This window comes from Passer domesticus, chromosome 11 (assembly GCF_036417665.1).
Source record: "Passer domesticus isolate bPasDom1 chromosome 11, bPasDom1.hap1, whole genome shotgun sequence".
Classification (NCBI taxonomy): Eukaryota; Metazoa; Chordata; class Aves; order Passeriformes; family Passeridae; genus Passer; species Passer domesticus.
In genome coordinates, this window is record NC_087484.1 from 12,031,129 (window position 1) to 12,050,069 (window position 18,941).

Consider the following 18,941-nt stretch of genomic DNA (forward strand, 5'->3'; position numbering starts at 1 on the left):
AGAATAAAAGGCATAAGTCTGACGAACTGCACGAACATCACGAGGCTGTTGAAGGAAGCGGTGAGCACAAGAAGAAATCTCTGCCCAGACCAGAAAGGCAGAGGGTGACAAATCATGTAGGCAGCAACCCAGAAAAGGAGAGGTATTTGATAAATATTTCAGTTCAGCATTTGGGAGGCAAAAGCCAAACAATACAGCATGCTATAAAATAAAATATAATCACAATAAAACACTTTCCATCCTACGAGGGCTTCAGGAAGATGTTAAACAATAGCTACCGGGGTTAGATGTTTAAATCGGCAGCTCTGACACATCGGTGAGCGTAGAAAGGAGCTGGGAATGGAGCACCTAATTAGCTCCTGTGGGTCCCTGGGACTTCCCCCGGGGTCCCAGCGCTGGCACTCTGCCCGTGCCTCCATGGAGTAAACAGGATGTCCCAGGCCGCTCCAGCTGACATCAGCCCTGCGCCGAGGGCTGGAATGGCCCTGACCGGATTTGCTTGATAAATGTTTGAAACGGGGAATTATCATTAGTGTCAATTAGCACCATTTTATGAAAAAGAGGTCTTGGCATATCTCAGTTCTTGCGATTGTCCCTATCAGCCAGGCTGGTGACGGCGCTGATGTAAGCGGCTTGCGTAAGGCGCTTGGCAGCTCCAGAGGCTGGGAGCGAACGCGGAGTTTCTGCGCTGGAAAGCCGGGCTCTGCCCCAGCCCTGCTGCGAGCACGGCCCGCCCTCAGCCAGGTGTTTCCGGGGGCCTCCGGCGGGATTAATTCTCAGCCCTCCGGTATTTAACACCCTCTCGGTTTCCCGGTGAAGGTGGGAGCTGCTCGGGCTCTGGTGAAGCCATCCTGGTACAGGAACCAGGAGCAGGCTGTACTGACAGCACCAGGGCAAGGGGGTTGTGCCCTGGGTGGCTGGGGGACAATCACCCCTGGAAAAAGGTGCCTCTGATAGGGAAGGGACTGAACAGATCTGTCCAGGAGGGATCTGCAGCCTCCCTGGGAGCCAAGCCCAGTGTGGGGCAGCATCTCAGGAGGCAGGGAAACTGGAAAAAGCCCAAAGAAGAAGCCAAGGACCAATGAAGGGATCAGAAGACAGACTTTTAATGGAGAGAAATTCCTGGGACACCATCAATGTGGGCCAGAAAAAGAGGTTAAAGGGCTAACTTGATCCCAGCTTATTAAAGCTCTTTTTGATGTGATTAAATGTTTGGCAGTGCCTCTGTTTGGCAGACAAAGACAAGAGAAGGCTGTGGTTAGAAATAAGGCACGGATTCAGTGTGTGAGCACCTTCTGAAACACTGTGACAAAGCCTGGGTGAGTTCCCCATCCCTGGCAATGCTGTGACCAAAGTGTGGGTAGGCTCAGCCTGACACAGCCCTGCAGCTTCACTATAGACAAAATCTGTGCTGACAGAGCAGCCCCTGCCATGGCCTTGTCCTTGTGCCTGCCCTGCTTGGTGGGATGCACCGGGGCTGCAGGCAGAGGGAGAAGCTGTGGATGGGCTTTCATAACTATTGACATAACAACAGTGTCAGGCAGGGATCTGGATTTACAGCTGGCCTCTCCCTGCCTGGCTAAGCCCTGTCCTTCATCATTTACCTGGAGCAACAAATCATGCTCTCCATGGGCTTGTCACTTACTGGCTTTTGATGGACACCTCTCCTAGGCAATTCCAGGTGAAGGCAACTGGTTGCTCCATTTTAGATCACAGTTTGCTGCTGACAAGAAGCAGTGAAGAAAGCCTGGCTGATTGATATACTGTCTTTTTTGACATGCATGCTAGAAATAGAGGAGTGGATAAAAAGGTGATGATAGGCAGTGTGATTACAGACCCACGAGGGAAATGAACATATACTTCAAACTGGAGGCAGCAGAGCACAGCCCAAGCCACAATTAAAGATGGATTCTGCAATCTGTCCTTGTGTGAAGGCCACTGGCTTCCCTGTAATTTGGAGTGTAATTGGAGTAATTACTCAGCGCTCACCCTAAGGAGCATGGTGGAACATCATTTTGGGTTGTTTCTCTCGCTGGTGATGTGACAGCTCCTTGTAAATCACTCTGAAGTACCTGGGTGTGATGCTGAAGGAACTGAGCATAGGCTGTGCTGGCCCCTGTGTCCACCTTGTGAGAACAGAGCAAGAGTCCTTCAGCAGCAGAGGTAGTGCTCAGAAATTAATTGCTGGGCAATTATTTAATTCATGCTCCTCTTTCCCTCCTCAGGTCTCCCAATAAGCATTGCTTGGCAGGCTGGGCTGCCTGTAATCCCTGCTCCACATTCAGAGCTGCATCTAATCCCTTTTAGCAGGCCTTTCCTGTTTTTCCCCCATGCCAGCCTGAGCACACCCCTCCTGAACAGCCCTCTGCCAGTGGCTACCTCTTCCCCATGACTCGGAGAGGTGCCCTGGTGGTTCAGTGCTGCTGCAAACCACCCCTGAGTGGTGCAGCAATGGTCACTCACTTCAATGAAAGTGTCACAAGCATGCCATGGTTTGGTTATCATGGCAATCCCAGACACTGATCCATGGGCTGCTGCTGGCAGTGACCAGTCCCCAGAAAAGCTCTGTGGCTGCAGCGAGTCTGCAGCTCCCCTGCATCCCTGTCCCACTGGGCACTGGAGCTGGCAAACCTCCCCAGCATCCCACCAGTGAGCCAGCTGGGGCTGAGGCACCTCCTGGCTGTGAGCCACAGGCAGCGCAAAGAGGGTGAAGCCACACACCCACCCAGGGAACACATTTGCCACTTTGGGAATATCAGCTGAGCAATGGGTTTTGCAGAGGACATTGAGGCAGTGTGTGGCTACAAGGTGCCCACACCATGAAGCCAGTGGGACATGAAGCAAAGCAGGGACAGATGGAGCTGTCCTGTCTCAACATGTCCATCTCCAGCAAAGCCAAGAGCGGCACTGATGGGCATGAAGGTGTGGGCGATCCTGAAGGAGCAGGAGGGTGCTGTGAGTGTTTTGAAAGTCAAAGGGCAGAAGGCTTTGTGCTTCATGAGCAACAGGACACAGACTGGCCCACAGCCCAGTTTCTGTGGCTCCTCTTTCCAATGGAGGAGTTCAGCAGCACTGGAAATCAGACTGTGGCATTATGCAAGATGGGCCATGGCTGTTTATTGCTTCTCAGAAGCCATGTAGTAATCCTGCTCCCAGAGTGTAACCTGTCAGAAGCACGTGTGCTGCAGGCCATGGGGCCTCCTTCCCTAGGGCCACTGCTCTCAGGGAGCTTGGGACATCACACCCTGGCAGGCAGGGAGCCTACTCTGCAAGGTGCCCACTTGGCTGGAGCTCCTGGTGCTTCCCAGCACCGGATCAAGAGCACAGTCATTTTTCCTGGCTGTGGCAGGGCTCTGCCAGGAGGTGTTGATTAGCTTGGCAGGTTGCTAATTGCCAGGAAGGGCTCAGCACAGAGGTCAGTCAGGGTGGCTGTTGTCTGGGAAGAGGGAGGTTGGGATACCTTGGTTAAGTGGGTGGATGCTTGGGCAGAAGGGGTTGCACCAGTGCCAGGGCTGGAAAAGCCCTGCTGCTGAAGCATGGCTCTCTTTTAAACTCCACTGGCTTTGAAAAAACACAGCCAAATGTTCATCTGTGTCTCACCTTGCATCAGCAACTCACATGCTGGAGGAAAACAAAGTCCACAATATCCAAAAAAGCTCCTCCAAGGTGCACTAAGACAGCTGGGCAACAGCTGCGTGGTGAGCTTCTCCTTGTTCTGTGCTTAGTAACCACCAGCACCCCCCTCCTCAGTTTTAATGTCTTTCTTTTTAACTATTTTTCCCCAAATCACCTGCAGCTCTGTTCTGAGGCTCCTGCCTCAGCTTATCCCAGCAAAACATGGAACAAACATCCATGCTCCTGGTCTGCAGCAGAACCCCCTGTGCCTGTGTGCCAGGAAAAGCACCTTCTCACCCTCCTGTGGGACACTGCCCAGGATTCAGAGGCTGGAGAGGCTGGCATGAGGAGCCTCACACACCCACACACCCATGTACACACTCACACTCACATGCACTTGCCCTCCCTCAGATACTTGTTCCCCTCAGCCAAATGTTCCATCACCCAGACAAAAGGGACACCCAGCATTTCTGGCCAGGTACTGAATGAAGCCAGTCTGTGAGATGGTGAGGGTGTTTAAAGGCTTTTGTTTATGATGTCTGCTAAAGATAAGCCTCCAAGAAAGATGAAAGATGCCCTTTGGAAGCAAGAGTAAGGCAGGGAGGAATGCCAGCCTTAAATTACTATGAAAGCTGACACTACCTTTAACATTCAATGTGCAAAAAGCCTGTGTCCCACCACATCTTGAAAGAAGCCTCTTGGATTATGAGCGTGACCAGTAATGACTAGAGGTAATTCCTGCCTCCTCCTGGCAAGTGCATAAGCTGACAGCAGAAATTGTCTTCCACACTATTGCTTTTCCCTTGGAGGCAGAGGTTCGCGAGGTGTGAATATAAATCCATGCAGAAAGCCCAACTGCTGTTCTCCTAATGTGGAATAAACAGTGGAGAAGAGGAGCCCCGGCTACAGCAAGGTCTTGGAGCAAGGAATGGCCAAAGTTTAGGGCTTTTAACCTGGGCAGGCAGAATAAAGCATAACATCTTGATCTATTTTACATTTTGATTTATACTCACAGACTCTCGATGCAAAGCCTTCTGTGCAGCACACAATGAGAAATGTTTCTTCAGGGATGAAATTGTTTACTGGACTTATTACAATCAGCAGCAGGTTTTGAGTTTCCTCTCAGGCTCTCAAGGCTTTAAAGACAACACTGTTGGTCGGTATTTCACCTGGCATCAGTCTGAAACAAGAAAAATATCTGAGGCCTCCAAGATTAACTGTCCTTTCTGTGAGAAACATTTATCACTGTTCATTCTGCTCTCCTCTATCTTTATTTCTATCAAATGCCTGTGACCAAAGATCTTTGCCCTGTCTGAAAGCATTTCTTCCCCATCAAATACAGATCATGCAACGCTCTCCCACACATACACATTTCATGTTGCTAGAGAATTACAGTTTCCAGATCAGCCAGGGAAGCAATTTTGCTGTCCCACTGTACTCTGTGGAACATGATGTGCTGTTCCTACAGGCTAAAGCCTCTAGGGGGAGGGGAGGGGAGGATGTGGGGACCTTTAATAAGGGGTGATGCTTCCCTGCATCCTCATCCACAGAACTCTGAGAAGCCCAGCTCCAGGAGGAGGGGTCTCCAGTCCTGAGGACCTCCCCAGCATGTTCTCATCCTGGTTTACAACATTCCCCAGGCCAGGAGGGCATCATGGACCTTCCCAGAAGATGTTCCTGGGAAGCAGGAGCCCACCCACTCCCTTTTCTAACAGGTCAGAGGGGTCCCATAGGCTTGGCACTGGCACCAGAGGGCTGGAAATGAGTTAAGAGTCCTGAGATCAAATTTTCTCCTAAACCAGTAAAACATCCTCTGGTTGTTTTCAAGGGCTATGGGACAGCTGTGACCCACATCTCTGTCCTGCAGTGGGACATTGCAGAGGGACAGGAAGCAACTCCACAGCCTTCCCCACTCTATTCCAGCCAAAGGCAAAAAAATGAAAATGTGGGGGACCCCTCTGCTGTAATTTGCTTTGTTTGACCAAGGACAAAAGTGGTGCAAGCAGAGGAACTGCAGCAGAGCCATCCCAAACAGCACCAAGGACCTTGCACTCAGTGTGGGAGTCAGGCTGGGAAGCCCAAACCCTTGCACACAAGCCCAGCACAAACCCTGCTGGCAGTTTTCCTGATACACTGAACAGGGAAATGTAATGGCAAAGATCCATGTTTATCCATAACTATGGAAAAAAACATATATCTGTCTCCACCAAATCCCCCCACAGGAGGCCTCCCCCCACATTGTCACAGAGGTTTATCCAGGGGCTGGAAGGCAACAGGAAGCCTGGTTTTGTATCAGTGCTGGGTATGGGTGTGAGCTCCCTGAAGGTTGTAGGAGACAGCAGAGATGAGCAGCAGTCAGAAGCTATGTGCATTAGATACAATACCTTGGATCTTCTTTCATCCAGAAAATAAACTATTAAAGATTTGCTTGAAAGGGGCATTTTCCTTGCCATTGATACTTCCATCTGTAGAAATGACAACATATTTCCAATGCTTATTTGTTACAGCAGTTTGCAAGGAGAAAAAAACATCACCTGATTATTTCCAAGGCAGCAATGAAACTGAATTAACAATATTTGATAATATAAAAAGTAAACTACAAGTAAATAGTTTGAACTTCAGCAATACTTGCAGCTGAAAATGATAATGTTGAACTGGTGAGATGCTATCCTAATGACACAGAAAATTAGGAGGAATATTTGCTTCCAGCTAATTGCTGAGCCTGTATACCGTGTAACACCACAAAGCACATTCTGAATAAATCAGCATTTGATCTTAAAGGTTATGCAACAAAACTTTTCAATTGCCTTTTCTCATCATCAAAAGAATTTTGAACTACAGGGGAGAACTCATTTTTTCAGCTCTGGGAGCATGGGAAAGCAGAGGTGTGCCCTGACAAGGCAGTTATCTGTGTGCTTTGCCACCTGAATGACCTGGGCACATTTTCTTGTGTGAAGGGCAGCAATGGTGGGACTGGGTAGAGAAGCTGCCAGTGCTGGACTCCCACTGGTGCTGCTGCCCAGCACCTGCTGGGCACGCTCCAGAGGCTGGGCAGGAGGAAGCAAAGCAGCCTTTGACAAAGCCCCTAGCTCAGACACCCATTCACCCCCCAGAGCTCCACACAGTTCCAAAGCCAACGAGGCAGGTGCAGCCCCTGTGCCCCTGCCCCAGGGAGGCTCACAGGGCTGTGGGGCAGCAGCTGCTCCCTTCAGTGCCCACTGCACCCACCCCAGTGCTGCTGAGCCCTGTGTGTGTCACCCTGGCATTGGATCCCTCCTGTGCACCATCAGCTCCTCAGCATTTGCCCATTTATCTTTTCCAGCACAATCCATCATTTCAGCATAACTGCTCTCTCAGCTGGCTTTGCAGCTCTGATTGTACCCTACAAAGCAGGTGTCCAAGGCAAAGGCTCCCCTCTCCTGGGGCCAGCACCTGCATCCTCCCCTGCCAAGCTGAGCCTCTGGGCTCTATACATGACTCAGCTTTCCCCACAATGCACCATACACATTTTTTACAAGGATGGTTAAAAATATCACAGTTTGATCTTCCTTATGCAAAAGACTGTGACATCTAAGGGAGAAATTAGAAAAAAGCAGGCAAACTTGTCTCTTAACTAAAACTGGACAGCAGCAGAGCACAGCACCCTGCCAGGGGCCCCCTTCACAGCATCATACCACTCCCAGGCAGCTTCTGCAAGTGAAATGAATGGGTTCAGCTGCTCTCCCTGCTTCTGGAATTTGGAGAAATTAGCATGCACCTTACTGTGTTTTACAGCCTGAGCCCAGATGGTGTGTAGGAGGAACCCTGAGAGCTCGGTGCATGCCCATGTGATGGGCAGGGTGCTCTGGGCAGCCTGGTGGCAGTGCTGGGACCCCAGGGTGTCACTGACATCCCTGTGCCCTCCCACAGCTGACAGCTGCAGAGGGTGCCTGCAGTGTGGGCCCCATGGGACAAATGCCTTCCCTGGGCCTGTGTGGGTCAGCCACAAGCATCCCCTCCCAGCCCAGCCCTGCTGCTGGCCACAGCACTGATTTAGCTCTGGTCAGGTCCACCCTGCTCTGGCAGTACCAGAAGGCTGCTATTCTACAGGCAACTATAAAGGGCTCGAGCACTAGGACAGTATCAATTGTGGTTTTTTGACAATGGTGCCACAAAAAGCAAAGTTATTTTGAGAAGGGTAAATGCAGCCCAGACCATTATATTTAATTCATGCCCGCCCACAGCCCTCCTGCTCTGCTGAGCACCATGGCACTTCCATCTCCATGTCCTGCCCTAGATGTGACTTTGGGGACAGGGTGACTTCACTTTCTAGTGTTGCTGCTCCTCCAGGAGGAATTCTGCCTGCAGGAGGTCTCCCCTACACATGCCCTGCCACCCTCCCATGCCACTCTGGGCACCCATGTGTGCCCTGCCTGGTGCTGCTACAGGAATGTCCCCAGCATCCTGCACCAACCACATCCTCCCCAGCCTGCACAGAATGCTCTGGGCTCCTGCTGAGCTGCCCATGCCACCAGAGCAGGGTGGGCATCACTTCCCTGTGGGGGATATGGAAGTGAAACTGGGAAAAAGACCCACATCACCTCTGGACACCTGGCTCCAGGTCAGCCTCCCATCCCCTCTAGTCTGGGACTTTTGGGATTGGAAGCTGAAAGGATAGCCAGAAAATCTTGAAATACTTCTAGGTCCCATGTTGGACAGTATTGTCTCAGCCTCTGCTTCTTTTTTGCTCCTAGAATCAGGACAATGTGGTCTCTTTGCAGGGAGGCTTGGCTGAGCACAGGCTGAAGAAACTCTTGGGCAGGAGGAGCTGCAGAACTGCAAACACCAGTAACTTCATACTGGAGACAAGAGAGTAATTTTTCAGGATTTGTACATGATGTTACCAGCCCAAATCCACCTGACACATTTATTCATTAAGAACCTGGTACTGTGTTTTTATGACAAACGTATGACTGCCTTGGCACTCACTAGTCAGCCCAGCATTATTTAAAATCTTTCCCTATTATGATTATCTGATAATGCAGCCTATTACACACAGCTCTTCAGGGAAGGAGAGGATGAAACACTGTGCATTTTATATCCTCTTTGTTATTTGCTGGTAAAACTTCACCAGAGCAATGACTGGTGAAAGACATTTAGTGGCATCTGCTGAAAAATATTTGAGGTTTAAAAGTAAATGACTCATGATAGGATATTTCATTACATTTGCTTTAATAATGCTGACTTCTTCTATTTTTGCAACATTGGCTGCTTTAAAAATATGAAACACTGAGGTGTGTCAGCATAGGCAGGTTTGCTGGCCTCCAGTTTCTCTTCCTCCACACAGAATTTTCTTCTAGATCTGTCCCTGCATCTTTTCCAGGTGAAATCTTTTTGACCTGGACCATTTATTATCTGGTAAATCTCATGCCAATTTTCCCATCCTTTTGCCTAACTTGGGAATCAAGCTGCTAACTTGGGGTTGCCAGCCTTCTCTGTGGACACTGGCACAGTACTGGCACCCTCCTTGCCTTCTGCACAGGTGTTACAGTGAATTCCAATTCTGTAACTGGAACACACTCCAGCCCTGCTGGACTCCAGGCACTGCTGTTTCCCTTATGCACAGTGCAGTGGTTTACAGTGCCATGACATCATCATATCTACTCCAATTACTGAACAAAAATTGCTGCTGGACACCTTTGCTTTTCTGTAGCACTAAGAGTTCCCCAAACTGCTGAGCACAGATCCTGCAGAGTTGCAAGATTTGTTCCCAGGAGAGGGTGTGAACGTGGCAGATTCTCCTCAGCTGCACCACCCTTGTCCATAACCTGAAGGCTGCTTTAATCCCTGCGTGATTCCCCAGAGCTGATGCACAGCATCTGTCCCAGCTCCAGGGGCTGATGGAGCACAGACCAAGGGTGGTTCAGGGCCAGAGCTGTGGCTCAGTAAGTGCAGCCTGCAGGATGCAGTCAGGCAGAGCACAGCCTGCCATTCTGGCCATGTAGCCCCCCTGCCTGCTCTGCCCCAGTGGTTCTCCTGCCCCGTGCCCACAGAGCAGCTCTGAAGTGGGTGCTCCTGGTGAACCCACTGGGGCATGGCTTGGCATGAGCAGCAAGGAGGGAGATCCCATCCTGTCTCCTTCCCAGGTGGGTGCTTGGCTTCAGCAAGGGGGGGAACTGGGGGATGTGCTGCCTCCCAGATCACCTTCCTGCTTCCCTCAGCTCTTCTCTCTATCCTTGGGTTATGCCTTTCTACAACTGCACTACCCAGCATCATTTTGTTCCCATTTTATTACCTACTGCTCCATATCAGCCACATTTTCTGCAGCTCTTCACACTGGCTCTACATTTCCCTCTCATGAACAGCTCAGCATCAGTGGCAGGTTCTGCCATGTCACCATTATAACCTATTTTCCAGATAATGGTTTTTATTGCAGGACCATAGGGCCTGTCAGGTCAGCTGAGCATCCTTTACCTGGCCAGCTCTCCATGCCCCCATTCCACAGCTGAGGAGCCCAATCTCACATGCCATTCATTTTTTCCCTACTGCTGCTGGTGTTTTTAAGCATTCCATCTAAAACTCCCCTGTCCCTTGAGCTCAGCTGATTATGCTGGAAGGAGATGTCTTTGCTGTGCTCCCAAGGTAGCTAGAGAAGTCCTCCAGCACAGAAAAGAAATGAGTTTGAAAGGAAAAAGCACATTGCCTAGAGCCCCATGTGCCACAGGGCACCCACAAGTGATTTATTCCCTAAACTGATCCTGTCCTTAGGACCTGAAAGTGTTCGTTTATCCTGACCAGCTCTAGGGAGGGGATGTGTTGTGACAAAGGCCACAAAGATGTCAACAGCTGCAAAATGCACTAAGAGCAAGAGGTCTGTAGGTGATAAACGGAGACAGTTCATCCAGTGCCTTCTGAGAACAGGGCTCTGCTGGCAGCCTGTGGCTTGCACAGCTTCAGCATTGTCCCCAGCAGGGTCACAAATTGCTGCTAAAGGATGGCTGACCAGGGGCAGGAGGAGAAGCTGGCACTGGAGCTGTGCTGGTGAAGACTGACACTGGGACAAGAGCCTTGCCAGGGCTGCACGGTGCCAAATTCATCAGGAATGAGCCAGGAGAAAGAGCTTGAAGATGCCCATCTGTTCTGAGGGGAGCTGGAACCCCAGAGCATGGTTTGCTACCTGCCACAATGGCAACATCTGCCCCAGGAGAAACACATCTGGCTCTCAGGAACACCCCACAAATGGCTAAGTGTTCCCTCTTTGGTGGGCAATGCCAAAGCCTCCTGCAAGTCCAGACCTGTGGCTCATTCTGGCAGCTCCAGGCTCTGCTTTGTTACAGCTTCTTTTTCAGGTAGGCAAATTGTCTAAATTAACACTGAGACTTTTGGTACAATACAGCTAATGCCCATGAAATACCTCAGGAAGGTAATTTGCTCCAAGTGCTTCCCTTGTTAGCAGCTGATTAGTGAATAAATAATTTCCAGAGGAGAACTGGACAAAGCAAACCCTGCTGGCAATAAAAAGGCTGCAGGACCAGGCAGCAATTTTTTTGCAATTAGTAATTAAATCTGCAGAGGCTCGTGATGGTCAGAGATAGAGCTACTGAAAACCTGGCTGAAATATCTACAGGTGCTGGGGAATGTGTCCCTCCATGGCTCCGCAAAGATTTTGAGGAAACACTCACAAAACATTGCAACAATAAAATCCGTATTAGAAGGAAAAGCAGGCAGTTGCTGACCCGTGTCCCAGGCTTACCGCTTGGTTTTTTTTTGCCTTTTTCTGTGTCCCTCAGGACAGATTTCATGCTGCCCATGGCTTTCTCGAAGGCAGAGGGGTGTTTCTGGCGCCTGCCTGCTCTGCTGCTGCCAGGCATTTCTCAGCAAAGGCAAAATAATAGGTTGGCTTTTTATTTTTTTGATTTGTAAAGTCAGGAACTCCATCTTAGCGCTGCAGCCTGTTGTTAGGCTTTGTGTTATTCTTGGCACGCTGACCGAAGTGCGCTCAGTTTGAATAGCAGAGCTGAAAAGTAAATACTGTATCCTCTGGGATCCTGGAGAGGGAGGGCGGGGATATTTCTTAATGGAGCACCCCAGTGCCTGTTTGGGTTAGGCTCACAGTAATTGCTCCCTAGGTGAGTTTATACTAACAATTGATTATTTCAAATGGGAAAGAAGTACAAATGAGTAAGAGAATAAACACTGATGGTGTTACGAAACACAGGAGGGGAGAGCAAAAATCTCATGCAGCTCCAGGACAGGGCTGGAAGCAAAGCTGGGCAGAAAATAATGAATAGTGTCTTCTGTACATGCAATTTCTCATGAATGCTCAATGACATAAGAAACTGAATTTGCCCCTAAAGCTTAAGCTAAAGAGATATTTTCCAAAGCCCACATCCTTTCCTCTACACAGGAGACCCCTTTGCTCTCCCATCTCCTTCTCCACCCTGGAAAAACATGGGGCTCTTTACATGAGCAGCTCTTTGCTGTGAGCCAGCAGGTGAAAAGATAAGGAGCAGGAATCTGTGATGGATGAGCTCTGGGCTGAGGAACCTGAGGATAAAGCCCACTTGCAGAGACGCTGGCTGGGCCCACTGCAGCTCTCCCATAGGAACGATGTACCCCATCCCTTGGCACCAGCCTGTCACCTGCTCCCCACAGCTGTGTCCCCTCACTGCTGTGTGTCACAGCAGCATGTCCCCACTTGTCACTCACCAAGGGCTGCCTTCAGCCTGCTGCATCTCCAGAGGGGCTCCAGCCAACGCATGACCAGGCTCTGGAGCCTGCAGATGTCCTTTGCTAGGCAGGGGACCAGCGCTGGCCCCAGGACACAGTGCCAGCCCTCTGGAGGTGAGGAGCTGCCTGTTGGTCCCAGGGTCACCACAGCAAAGCCCCAGTGCCCAGGGGCAAACTGGTGCTGTTCAATGTTTCTGGGCATCTTTCACCTGGCAGCTGCTGAGTGCTGGCTGCCCTGGCCTTGGGCCAGCACCTCAGGGGATGCTCAGGTCTGAATTCGTGTGCCTGGAGCAACACCTGTCTGAGGATGGGCTGCAGCAGGAGGGTGCAAGAGGGCCAAGAAGGGCTGGGAAGGAGAGCCCATTCTTCCAGGAATGGAGGAAATGCAGCCGACTGGGCACGTAGTGCAGGAGCTGCCTGTGGGGGTGAAGGCTCCTGGTGCCCTCAGGGATGCACAGCAAGCTCTGCCCCTACCCCGAAGCGCACCCGGGGGCAGCCGCACGAGTCAGCCCCAGGCCGCCACGGCGCTCTCCGAGCTGAGCTCATTAGTGCCTGCAATCAGCAGGGCATGAAGGGGAGATAATTACAAGGGAGCACGGCTCGGCTACGTGCAGGCTCTATAAATAGCGCGGTGCGGCCCTCGCTGCCCGCCGTGCTCAGCCCGGGCCCCGGGCCCGCCCGGTCGGGCCTGGGCCGGCAGCGCCGTGTGGGGAGCTGCGCCTCAGGGCTCTGCGCTGCCTGGGGAAAACCAATAACCGCCATTAAATGTTTCATTTAACTACGCTCTTTTCCTAGCTGAAAAAAAAAACCGCAGTGAGTTTCCCAGTGGACTCTGATTTTGAACAAAAAAAGAAAAAAATAAAAAAAATAAAAAAATTGATTTTTGGAAAAATACCTAAGCACAAGGTTTCAGCCTGGGGCAATAGTGGCCGCATGTAGGTGTTCCCCCACACAGACGCTGGGACTCCACAGAGAGGGAGAAGCGCTCCTGACCCTACAGAGAGCATGGCCTGGCTGCAGGCAGAGGGCACAATGCCTGGCCCGGCTGCAGGGATGGCTGTGGGGCACGGCGGGCACCTGGCCCCACACAGCCCTGTCCCCCAAGGTGTCACCCTGCAGCACCCATCACCGTCCTTTTGGGCCAGCCCCGACACCCACAGCCACCCCAGAGCTGCTCAGTCCCCGGTAAAAGCCATGTTTGCTCATCACCCCACACCTCCCCAGTGCTGGTGACACAAGCAGCCTGGCCTGTATTTCCAGCATGGCCATTTCCAAACTGATGGCAAAGTCCTGCCCTGGCATGTGAAACCCCACGTGTCACTGGTGCCACCAGTGTGCCCTGACCAGAAAGCAGCAGTAACCCTCCTCATCCTTACGGGTGCATCATCACAGTGCATCACCTTCCCCAAATCCTGCCCCGCTGCAGCCTCCAGCAAGGCTGGCTGCCTTCCCTTGCACAGTGAGGCTGGATCACCTTGTTCTGTGAAAATGTCACTCTAACACAGCAAGGCACTGCATCTTTCCCTCACCTTTAATCACCTCTTTGCTGTTCCTTCCCTGGGGATGAGAAAATACTTGAAGACAAGGTTTTGTGCTACTTGGAAATGGAGCGGTTCAGCACATCAGAGAGGGCAGGGTTCAGGACACAGCCCATACCACAGCCTGCTGTCTCTGCACATCAGCTCGAGGGAGGAGAGCCTCTCCCCCAGTAAGGTCATTCATGGGCATGGGGGAAGGAGGCCAGGACACTCCTGCCACATATATAGTGTGTTCTGTTATTAGGCTAAGCCACAGTCAGCTCCCCATGCCTCTCTCTTGCATGTGCACATCACACAGATGCACACACAGGGTGTAAAACAAGCTGGGCTGGGCGTGGTTAATGAGCTGTGCAGGTCCCTGACACAGATCTGTGCAGCCAGCCAGGCTCACTGAGGCAGCATTTATTCAAGGAATAGTGTGCTCAGCCTGAAGCTCACTTATTCACAGCACAGGCAGCTCCCAGCTCCCTCCAAACCAACCCTGGCTATGGTGGTGATGATCTTTAAAAATCCAGCTTGTTTATTTGCACCGCTCCCATGGAACAGATGTGGGATAAGCTATGTGGGGCACCACACTCAACTGCCCAGCAGATACACATCAGCTACTTTTTAAACACGATAAGTGCAGGAAACCTCCTATTGCACAGGACTTCAGTTGTGCCACAGAAAAACAGCCGAGCGTGTCTGATATCTGCAGCTTTATTCTTGTATGAAAGGTTAAAAACAAAGCTAGAAAAATGAACCTATTGCTACACACTCACTGAACACTCCTAGGACAACATAGGGCAGTAAAGCTTTTATTGCTCAGAAGAATCAACAGAAGGCTTTGAAGCTTATCTAGCACTCAAGTTTTGTTTGTAAGTAACCCAATTTAAAGCAGCTTTTCAGTCTTTAAAGCCCTCTCACCTTTCTGGAATGCTTCAGAAGGAAGATGACCTGAGGACAGTGTCTGCTCTCCGGAGGGACCAGACCAATTCTCTGCATGAGGTGCAGAAATGGGCCACCAAGGAATGACAAATGAAACCCAACTGCCCCCTGGGGACTCTGCCGACCATCAGACAAGGCAAAGCTGTACAGCACCCAGGGAGCTGGACCTGCCTGGTGCAAAAGCAGTGGTCTCTGATGGCCCCATGGCTGTTCCCATGCCCCAGCAGCTGAGGCACAGATGGGCACCATGGACTTGGCTAAGCAGAGCCAGGAGCTGAGCCCTGGATACAGTGGCTGTGGAGGTCCTGTTCCAACAGCTGAACTGCCCTTCCTCTTGGAGGGTGAGGCTACAGGCAGTAGGATACTGAATGCTCTTGGGATCCCTAGATTCCCCTGGATTATGCTGGATCAGAGCTGGTCACCCTTCCTGAGGGACTGTTAGTGCAGCCACTATGGCTTTCAGGCCTTGCTGCAGTCAGAGCTGCTCCTGGGGGCAGTGCGTGCCTCAGTCTTCAGGAATGGGGGTGTTGCAGTTCCCATGGTAAATTCTGACCTCCCCCTCACACTGGAAGTACTGGTCAAACACATCGCTGTACCCATGGTCCCTCCACCACGTGCAGAGCTGCCGGTTCCACGTGCAGTCAAGCACATGGAAAAGCTCTGGATGCTCCATCCCCACCATAGTGAAGAAATCCTGGTCCCCAAGGTGGCCCTTGAAGTGGTACTTCTCTGTCAGCTTCTGCACCATGGTGGGCTCCAGCAGCTGGTTGTAGAGCTTGGATTGCCTCATGGCTTCCAGGTTCAGGAGCAGGACACCACTGTTGAAGCCTGGCAGCCCATCAGGAGGGGGCTCCCCCACTTTGGTTTGGGGGTTCTCACGGCGATACTGCCAGAAGGTGTGCCTGGAAAGAGAGGAAGAACAGGGATGTCAGGGAGGGCAGACTGAGAGCAGCCACCTCAAGTCTGGGCAGGTCTGGATCACAGCACAGGATCTACCACCCACCCAAGGGATCTCACCACGCTTGTCTTCTGTCTGGAGACACCCAGCCTCTCAGAACAGCCAGTGCTTCACAGGCTGCCTTTCTCTCCATCCCCCTGCACAGGATATTGCCCAGACTTCAAACCATGCTGCTTACCATCTCCTAAAGCCTCTTTTGTTTCTTCCAGCATCATTTTGGTGAGTCAAGTGGACACAGGATCGTGTGACTGCTCACACGGCTGTGCAGAGAGACAAAACCACATCCCCAGCGCCTTGGGTGAACCACCAGAAGTGTTCTAATTTCAATTAGCTAAGCAAGCAGCCCAGAAATTTCTTTGGCTCCTTACTTAGTCCTGTGTCAGAGAATGTACCTCACCATACATACACTGGCTACTTGCAGGAATTGAATTAATCCCATGCTATTTCCCAAGTAGTTGGATCTGCCCTCCAAAATTGCTCCCATTCAGTCTGAAAGTTTTCTTCCCTCAGATAGCATCCTCTGCTGCAAAGCTGAGCACCTGAGAGCAGTCTGAGCCTGTTGTGTCAGAGGAGGGCAGGAGAGACCCATGACCTCCACCACCATCTCACAGCCCAGGGCTGCCAGCACTGCTCTCTCCTTCCAGCCTTCACACTTAATGTGAAGTCACAGAAGGAGTTTTTTACACCTTGCTGTGAAGATGTAAAGGAGAAACACTGTTAGAAAGAATAAGGAAAGCCTGCCACTGGTTCCTCTTCAAACCTGTCAGACATCACCCAAGTCTCCATGCAGCTCAAGGCAATGAGAACTTGGTAGATTTAGCACCCAAATGTTTAAAGTGGTCCCATGGAAGCTGAAGCTGGACTCCCTCAGATGTAAGAAGATGCAGGGACATTTGCCCCTGGGACAGCTCCAGATGCAATGCTCTCCACTGCAAGCATTTAAATTTGAATTTTTCTTCTAAGAAGCCATGTTGAGCTCCCATAGGCACTTGCTCAGGAACTCCTACAGCTTGTACAGGGATGAGATTATCAAATCCATCCTCCTGGCCTGTGCTCTGGGTCCCCAGCACAGTGAGACTGGCCAAGGTGACAGCCAGGATTACACAGCCACCAGCAGAATTACTCCAGCAGAAATGGGATCTATTTTTTTTCCTATTATTTCCCCAGCAGAAATGTGGATCTGTTAATGATGTCAACTGTGAATATATTTTTTATTTCCTGCTCTGGAGAATCACACGCATCATGCAGCATCACTTCCTTAAAACTTTCCATTAAAGCATGGATATTTCCCATTTCATTAAGGGTCTTTACACCACTCCCTTCCACCCGATTCAGAATGGAAAGGGTTTTTCCCAGTGCCAGTTTTCCATGGAAGGAGGGCTCAGTCTTGAAGCAGTCGTGTCCATGCTTCCTAGGGAAGGGGAATGGAGGATGGGCTGCCTCATCAGAGCTCATGGGCAGCAGTGCTCATTGGATCTAAAGGGTGGGGAACGGATAAAGGGCTCTGCCTCTGCAAAGAGCAGCTGTGTCTTGAGGACAGGCAAAGACAACTCATGGATAGGTTGCTCCTTAGAAATGGGAGGCAAAACATTCTCCATGCAGCATTAGAGGGAAGTGCAACCTGCAAAGACAAGCCCCAGCTACCAATCAGCCTCCACAAGTGCTCAGATCCAGGGAGTGTGTCAAGCCCACCTCTGCATCCTCTGCTCTGTGCTTCTCCCTGGCAGTGCCAAGAAAGCCATCCCCCTGCCCAGAACGTTATGCTGGAAGCTGACAGGAGGGAGAGGGTAAGCAGTGCCACAGAAGGGAGCACATTTCCAGCTCCACAGCAGTGAAGCTGGTTCCTTTCACATTCTTACCTCCAAACACATGCTGCCCAAGCTAAGGGACAAGATTACAGCCACTGCAAGCAGCCAGGATAAAAAAATTGCATGCACCCAGGCCCTTGGCATTGCCAGACCATGGTGGGGCTAAAGCAAATCTGTATCACATGGCTCAGTTTTTCAGTAATGCTGTTCCCCAGATGACTTGTGGATGGCTGATAACGTGCCCTTTTCTACAGGAAGAGGAGACAGACTGACAAGCAGCAATTGTTCAGCCCTTCCTCCGTGACAGGGCTGTCCTCCCCCGGCCGTGTGCGGGGTGTGGGGCTGGCAGGGAGGGCAGGGCTCCACAGGGAGTGATGCTGAGGTGAGATCCAGGATGTGATGAGCTGCAGGTGGCTCTGCAGTGCTGATGGTTTGGGAACCTGCTCACAGCTGAGCACAACAGCCTTGCCCTTACCAAGGGAAAAGTATCCTGGCAGGGCCACTGCCAGCAGCTGTTTAGACAGGATTTTTCTTGGCTTTTGTCTTTCAAGTGGGTTTTGGTCCTGTCCTATAGGGGCCAGGACAGAGAAGAGCACCTCCACCCAGTTAGAAGTGGAAGGAGTGACGAGTATGAGAGCATTGTTCTCTTCAGAGGAGATGGGGCTGGCAAAGCTCAACCACCAGCCAAACAGCTGACACAGCCTGCATCCACTCCTGTCCTGCCTGACATTGCCCCTTGGCACCCACCTCAAATTTTGGCAAAACATAAGGGTAAAACTCCAGGGGCTGGATGAGCGTGCTGTCAGGATGTGTCCTTGAGGTAATCACCAAGGAAGTGAACCCCAGCTGGATGCAATGGAAATGTCACCCAGACCCAAGTCCCTGGAGTGGCCGGGATCTCCCTGGAAACAGGCAGCTCAGGCAGGGCAGTGTGCCCTCCTCTCTGCACCCCCAGCAGCAAGAGCCTGGGCAGGAAGGCAGCACCACCAGGATGCATCGGGGCAGGAAGCTGTTAGCCAGGAGAAAGGGAAGAGAAAGGAAGAGGAGGCATTTGGGGCTTTTGTGAACTGCTCTAACCCATCTAGATGGGAGGGGACAGAGGTGACCTGTGGCCCCAGAGCCCGTGCCATGGTGCAGGGGAGCCGTGCGGGGCCTGCCATCAGCGCCCGCCTGCAGCCCCAACAGGCTTTGCTTTGAGGAGCTGTTTATAAACAGAGCCGGCGTGTGCTAGGAAACATCTGGAGAAGAGCATTTCCAAGCATTCAAACTCCAGGCCCAGGCAGCCCAGATAAAAACGCTGCTTCCAGCAGGACTTCCCTTGCTGGCCCAGCACAGGGCGCTGCGGCCGCGCCTCCCCTGCCTCGCAGCCCGGCGGTCACGAGCCCC

At 51.5% G+C, this 18,941-nt stretch overlaps 1 protein-coding gene and 1 long non-coding RNA gene across 4 annotated transcripts in view; both read right to left on the minus strand.

Moving 5' to 3' along the window:
• Window positions 1-941: 941 nt before the first annotated feature.
• Window positions 942-13,364, minus strand: LOC135278866 (uncharacterized). Its single transcript, XR_010346253.1, has 4 exons — window positions 13,220-13,364; window positions 6,000-6,080; window positions 4,629-4,795; window positions 942-4,530 (listed from the first exon to the last, which is right to left on the minus strand). It is a non-coding gene; the product is annotated as an uncharacterized LOC135278866 (long non-coding RNA).
• A 1,181-nt stretch (window positions 13,365-14,545) lies between these two features.
• The window catches only part of XXYLT1 (xyloside xylosyltransferase 1), a 32,433-nt gene continuing 28,037 nt past the window's right edge, over window positions 14,546-18,941 (minus strand). For all 3 annotated transcript variants that reach the window (XM_064385716.1, XM_064385718.1, XM_064385717.1), the window contains exon 4: window positions 14,546-15,691. In XM_064385716.1, the coding sequence (XP_064241786.1) occupies window positions 15,295-15,691 (397 nt within the window). In that variant the 3' untranslated portion in view covers window positions 14,546-15,294. The remainder of the gene's footprint in view (window positions 15,692-18,941) is intronic.